The 7,082-nt window shown below is 41.4% G+C and overlaps 1 protein-coding gene across 5 annotated transcripts in view; it reads left to right on the top strand.

Annotated features, from left to right (window-relative positions):
- Positions 1-416: 416 nt before the first annotated feature.
- WDR59 (WD repeat domain 59) overlaps positions 417-7,082 on the top strand; it is a 73,616-nt gene continuing 66,950 nt past the window's right edge. For 3 of the 5 annotated variants that reach the window (XR_002777161.1, XM_023523138.1, XM_011379924.2), the window contains exon 1: positions 417-588. Coding sequence is in view for 2 of the 5 variants with exons in the window: in XM_011379924.2 (XP_011378226.1) it covers positions 535-588 (54 nt within the window). In the remaining 3 variants the exon portion in view is untranslated. The remainder of the gene's footprint in view (positions 589-7,082) is intronic. The other 2 variants (XM_023523140.1, XM_023523139.1) reach the window with 2 other exon arrangements.

Below are 7,082 nucleotides of genomic sequence, written 5' to 3'. Positions count from 1 at the left end.
AGTCGTGGAGAACCCCTGGAGTCCCTAGACAGCGGCGGGCGCTGCTGTACAGTACGAAACAAATCGCACCTTCAGACTTTTCAATGCGTTTGTCGCAGACCTCAGGGGAAGAGGTAACCTTTGGTTTGCAGTACTGTTGGGTTTTTATTTGTATACATCCTGGGCCTTGTCGGGGATACCAGCGAGGAGACACGGAGAACAGCACGCCAAACCTTAATCCACTAGCTCTCCCTGTGTTTCCCACGTGCTACTCGACCTTGGACTACAACTCCCGGCACAGCTTGCGGCAGGGGGCGTGTGTTTGCAGACGCGAGGAGCGTGAGGGACTCAGTTAGCGTGAGGGAAGATTGGAGGAGCCTGGAAGAGGGGGCGGATCCGGTGATAGGGTCAGCCAATGGTTTGTGGTCCAGCGGAAGGGGGAACGGGGCGTGGCTGGGCTCGTTCGTGGGCTGCGTGTGGCTCACCGAAACCTGGATCGTGGGTTTAGGGGCTGGGAACACGCGGTCCTGAGAATCGGGCCGGCGGGTGTGGGAGATGGCGGCGCGATGGAGCAGCGAGAATGTCGTGGTGGAGTTCCGCGACTCCCAGGTAAGCTGGGGGCCAGATGGAGCCTTCTGGGCATGCGCCCTCCCGGGTTCCCTTCCCCCACTCTGCCAAGTCCGACTCGCGCCGATCTCCCCCCCGGGCCGGGACTGGGGAGATGGACAAGAGGGTGGCTTGGAGCTGTCAGACCCGAGCGGGCGCGTGGGAGCCTTGAGGACCACTGGAGGCGGTTGGGGCGGGCACCGACAGGGTTTTGGGGTTCCCCATGGAAGTAAGGGGAGGGAAATCTGTCTTGGGACACCGAAGCTCAGTGATTGCGTGCGAGTGAACGCTGAGGGGAGGCTCCCAACCCGGGTGGTGAGAGAGGGGGTGTTAGCTCTTCGAGGCCAGTGGTCGCGCTTAGTGACTTTGGGCAAGTCGCAGAACTTCTCTAAGCCTTAACTGTGTGGGCTTTACCCTTCCTCACAGGATCTTGGGGTGGATTCGATCAAAACAAAACAAAACCCTGTTTCAGAGCCTAAGCTTTTAAGTGGTTGCTAATGCTAGAATAGTGGAAAATCTCGTACAGTGAGTTAATAGGAGTGTACACTGCACATATTACCTGGGTTCGAATCCCGGCTCAGCCCCTAGTTTGTCATCACTCTGCTCATCTGTTTGCTCACCTGTATGTAAGAAAGTGCGAATCGTATCTATCTCATAGAGTTGGCCTGAGAAGTTTATGAGGTCATACATTTAGAATGTGGTGCATAGTGGCAGGCACATGGTAAGCCTCAAGGAACATTATCGCTTACTAGGGATTTTTCCCATTTTTCTATTTTGTCTTCCATATGCCAGGACTTGTGCTAAGTGATTTATCCACGTTTTCTTATTCTAATTAATGAAAGAACCACACAAGATAAGTAGATCTTACCCCTTTTTTCCAAACAGGGGAGCTGATCCGGGTTTGGCTGATCCCAAGTGACTTGGCCAAGGCCTTCCATTATGTAGCCGTTTTGGGATTTGAACTCAGGCCTCTGGTCCCAGAGCTCTTGTTGGCCTCACTGCACTACTTTGCTTCATACTGCATGGCCTGTCATATAGTGGTTCCTCAATAAATGCCACGTCCCTCCCCCTATCCTGAGCATCGAGGACAGTGTCTTTGTGATTCTCTTTTTTATGCTTTTCATGCAGCAAATATTTATGGAATACCTTCTGAGTGCCAGGCTTTCATTCACTCATTTGTTCAACAAGGATTTATTGAGCTCTTGCCAGGAGCACACTGTGCCAGGCACTGTGTTGATACTCAGGTGATTTATACTGAAGGGAAATTAGGATTACAACAAGGGGGTGATGTGGTTTCTTTTTTATAAAACCCCATCTCCTCTTATGCCATAAAGGTAATGAGTTGGGGGAGCCACCTGCCATCTTGCTCTATGGTGCTGTCTGATACGGAGTTCCCATGGAGAATTGGAGGAGCAGTATTCCGATTAAAGGATCCTGAAGCACTTTGCACCGTCAGCACCGGGTGTCTCGTAGAGGTGGGCTTTCCCAAGGGAGGCGCCATACTCCTTTCACCTTTCTTGTTAATTGCTTTCACTGAGGACTAAGAACAAAATCATGTATGGTACCTCTGAGCCTGTTAATTGGGAAGCTACTAATCTGTAAATCCTTTAATTCTCATAGAAGCCCAGGTAGTCTCACCCCTACTTCCCTCTAGAAATGTAATTGAAGAGACCCGCAGAGAGAGTGCTGACACATATATTAGGATGCTATGAAGTAGTTTTAAATAAATCGAAACAGCAGTTGTCAAAGTAAGAGGACAAAGTAAATTGGCTAATTCAACTGTTTTGTGGAGTTGCTGTTTTTCTGATTTTTCTATTCATTCAGTTGGAATGGTACATATTGGTGTGAATTAGCATGGTTTTGTGGTTGATTCTGGTGGTAATTGTTGGGGGTAAGGACCCATTTTATTAACTGTTTCATTAATGAGACAAAAAGTTGAATCTCTTAATATTGTCTTTCTGAGAAGGAAGGCCAGAACAATAAACTTTTCAAAACAACTTGAAAAAAAAAAAAACAGTTTTTAGGTTTTCAGTGAAAAACCTCAGCTTGAAAGGTAAACCTTTTTTTTTTAACAGCTTATACAAGCATCATTTATTTTACCAGACAGTACCTTGAAATATTACTGTCACCGATTAATACTGAGGAACCAGTGCTGCTAGGCAACTACTCTGCAGTGGTCCCTGGAATCAATGAGTGTTAACACTGTAAGAAAATTTAGAGATAATCTTCTAAGGTAACATCATCGAGAAGAATTTTCTGCGATGATGGAAATGTGGCTGTTGAACACTTGAAATGGGGAAGTGCAACTGAGATATTTTATTTTTAATTTTAATTAGTTGCCATTTAAATTGCCACTCGTGAATAGTGGCCATGGTATTGGAAAGTGTAGTGCAGATTGAATAGCTTCCCCTCGCAAAGAGAGGTAAGGTGACAATGTGCAGTTAACAAGTCTCTTAACAGTAAATGCAAAAATACTACAGGATATGACTATTGTGATAAAGATAGGAACTTTGGACTCATAATAACTGTCTGCTTAACATGTCCACTTGAGCATCTGTGAGATATCTCAAACTCAATGTCATAGTAGTTGGACATATTCTGGGACCTCTCCTTGCACCCTAGCTTTTTGCCCCCTTTCCATATATCCTCCACACAAGTGTTTTTTAAAAATCCATAATTAATGTATAATAAAATTTACCCTTTTAAGTGTACATTTTGTTGAGTTTTTACAAATGTATATAGCCCTGTAACCACCACCACAGTTAAATATGGAACATTTCCCTTACACTAACAAACTCCCTCACGCCTCTGCGTAGCCATTCTCCTTCCCTTACTTCCATCTCTTGGCAGTTTACTGAAGTGATTTTTGTAACAAAGGAATCGTAGGTTGTGTAACCTTTTGAGTCTGGCTTCTTTCACTTAGCCTAGTGCTTTCGAGATTCATTCACATTGAACATACCAGTTAGTCTGTTCCTTTTTATTACCCAGTAGTATTGGATAGATCACAATTTGTGTATCCATCCACCTGTTTATGGACATTTAAATTGTTTTCTGTTTTGGGCAATTATGATTGGAGCTGTAATAAATATTGAGGTGATATATTTAAAAACAAAATAGTTCATATCCCTCTGTTTATGAAAATCTTTCAGTGGCTTCCTATTGTACCTAGAATAAAATATAAATTCCTTATTTTGGACTGTTTTTGTGTGCCGGTGTCTGCCTAATTCTCAGATCACATCTCACACTACTTTTCCCTCACTGTTTATTTTCATCTTTCTCCCCTTACTGCAGTGTAAGTTCCCAGAGGGTGGAGGCTGCCTCGTTGCTGTGTCCTTGGTGCCTAGAATAGTTCTCGGTGTGCAGCAGCGCTCAACAAATGTTTGTTGAATGAATAAATTTGACAAATCAATGCATTGATTAATAATAAGAGGAATTAAGAAAAAGTATTTAGGTTTTCATGATTTTCAAAATAAATTTTTGTTTTATATTACTTTAGATTTATAAAAAAATTGGGAAGACAGTAGGGAGTTCCCATATACCTGCACCTAGTTTCTCCTGTTAATAACTCTCACACTAGTGTGGTACATTTTCTGCAATTAGTGAATCAGTATTGATATATTATTATTAACCAAGATCCATACTTAGATTTTCTTAGTTTTTACCTAATATCTTTTTTCTATTCTGGGATTCCATTGAGAATACCACATTACATTTAGTTGTCATGTTTCCTCAGGCCTGTCTTGGCTGTGACAATTTCTCAGATTTTGATGGCTTGACAGTCTTGAGGTGTGTTAGTCAGATATTTTGTAGAATGTCCCTCAGTTGGGATTTGTCTAATGTCTTTCTCATGATTAGACTGGGATTATGGGTTTTTGAGAGGAATACCCCAGAGGTAAAGGAACATGCTCATCACATGATACCAAGTGTATATGCAATGATCATGACATTCCATTGTTGATATTGACCTTGATCACCTGGCTGAGGTAGTGCTTGTCAGGTTTCCATACTGTAAATGTACTTTTGCCCTCTGTCTGTCTGTACAGTCGTCCCTCTTTATTGGCCTTTTCACTTTCCATGGTTTCAGTCACCTCCAGTAAACAGAGGTCTGAAAATATTAGATGGATAATTCCAGAAATAAACAATTCATAATTTTTAAATTTTGTGCCTTTTTGAATAGGATGTTTACATCTCGCACTGTCCCTCTCCATCTTGCCCAGGACATGAATCAGCCTTTTGTCTAGTGTATATACGTATATACGTATATACGCTGCCACTGGTTAGTCACTTAGTAGCCATCTCAGCTGTCGCGGTATCTCATTGCTTGTTTTCAATTAACCCTTGTAGTAGCCTAATGCTAGGTCATTTGCTTCATTTCATTTCATCACGTAGATATTGTATCATTTCACATCATCATTGTAAGAAGGTGAGTGTAGTACAGTAATATATTTTGAGAGAGAGACCACATTCGTGTAACTTTCATTAGAATATATTGTTATAACTGTTCTATTATTATTACTGTAATTTCTTACTGTGCCTAATATATAAATTAAATTTTTTATCATGGGTATGTGTATATATAGGAAAAAGCATAGTATATGTAGGGTTCAGTACTAGCCATGGCTTTAGGCATCCACTGGGCATCTTGGAATGTATCCTGGTGGATAAGGGGGGGACTACTGTACTCTTTGGGAGGTAGTTGCTACATGCAGCCCATGCTTAAAGAGTGGGGAGTTACTCTCCCCCATTTATTTATCAATTATTTGTTTATATCAGTATGAACTCTTATTTATTTCGTATTTTGGATTAGAATCCAATACTTTATTTTATTGCCCAAATTGTTCCAATTGTTCCAGCTTTCACCGCTGGGAGCTCCTTCAGTTGGTTCTCGTGTTCCCTTGGCATACCCCATCTTTTTTTTTTTTTTTTAAATACTTTTGAGTACTACAAGATGCTCAACTCTCATCATGTATATTTTCTATCCCAGTCCTAAAATTAGCCATAGCTGCAAGAAACCTTGGTTTCTTTTATTGGAGAATATTAGAAATCAAGATCTGGTGCTAGAGGTGCTTATTGCTACTGGAGTGTCATTGCCTCTAGGCCCTTTCAGCTGACAAAACAAGAAATGTATGAATGTGTACGAATCCATGTATATACAGATAGCTGTAAATATTTCTGTATGTAATCATCTTTGTCTATATTAAGCTGAACATGAGTTCATACTAACATCTTCAACCGTGATCCATTATCTCAGGGATCATTGTGACCCCCACTCTCGGCTTATCAGTCACCTCCCACTCCCACAGTGAGAAACCTGGCTCCTGTCGTCTTCCATCCATTTCCTTAGCTGTCATTTCAGTGGACATGTGCAGTGGTTTCAGAATTGTTAACCTGTACCTTCTAAGGAAACTACTTTATCAGCTGGAGTACAGTGCAGTTATTTTATTATAGAATATGTCGTCCATATGAATGATTGGTACCCCCATAAAGAATAATAAAATATGCCCTCCTCAAAACTTAAGGAATAAGTCATTCCAGTTATTTTTAAGCCTCAATACCTTTTCTCTAGCTCATATCTCTCTCTTAAGACCTTTTAGAGGCAGAGACTGCCCTGAATTTTGGATTAATCATTTCTTTGCTTTTCTTTGTAGTTTTACCACACATGTATAAATGGAAACAATGTTTTATTTTGACTGTATTTGATCATTATATAGATGGAATCATATACTGTGAATTTTGTGACTTGCTTTCTTTTTGCCCTGCGTTGTTTTTGAGGTTCATCCATGTTCATTACCATGCCCGTGGTTTACTAATTTTGCTGTGAAGTAGTGTTCCATTGTGTGAATATGCCACAGTTGGTTTATCCTTCTGTCGTTAAACGTTTTGGTTGTTTCTAATTTTTTTGTTATTGTAGATGATGATATATAAGCATGGTATTTACATAGGAGTAGAAATGCTAGATCGTGGGATGTGTTACCTCGAAATTGAAAACGAGGCATCTCGGCAGAAAGTTTGCTCTCTGCTGCCCTAGTGGTTGATGGCTTAGTAGTCTATAACTTCCACACAGAGAAAGACTGAGGACTTTTTTTTGCTCTGAAAAAACAAAAACAACTTGCCAAATTATTTAGCTAAGAGGAAAGCTATGAGTAGTGGGTAGTCCATGTATTTTTCTGGAGCAATCCAGCTTTGGTACCTGCTTTTCTTATGTCACCTATCTGCCATGTGTTCCCAGACAAGTTACCTCCTTTCTAAGCTTCAATTTCTTCATCTGTAAAACAAGGATAATAGTACCTGCCTGTGTCCAGGATTCCCCCCAGCCTTCCCAGTTTCACTAGGAGGATTCACAGTTGTATTTGCAGTTACGACTTACTTTAGCAAAAGGACACAAAACAAAATCAAAGGGAGAAAGTAAAGTCAGGTGGAGACGACCGTGCACAAGATATCAAGTCTTCTCATCGTAAAGTCACTCAGGACATGCTTAATACCTCCAGCATCAAAGT

Source organism: Pteropus vampyrus, unplaced genomic scaffold (assembly GCF_000151845.1).
Source record: "Pteropus vampyrus isolate Shadow unplaced genomic scaffold, Pvam_2.0 Scaffold379, whole genome shotgun sequence".
Taxonomy (NCBI): Eukaryota; Metazoa; Chordata; class Mammalia; order Chiroptera; family Pteropodidae; genus Pteropus; species Pteropus vampyrus.
Note: the sequence above shows the minus strand (reverse complement) of the source record. Positions and strands in the feature narration are given on the sequence as shown.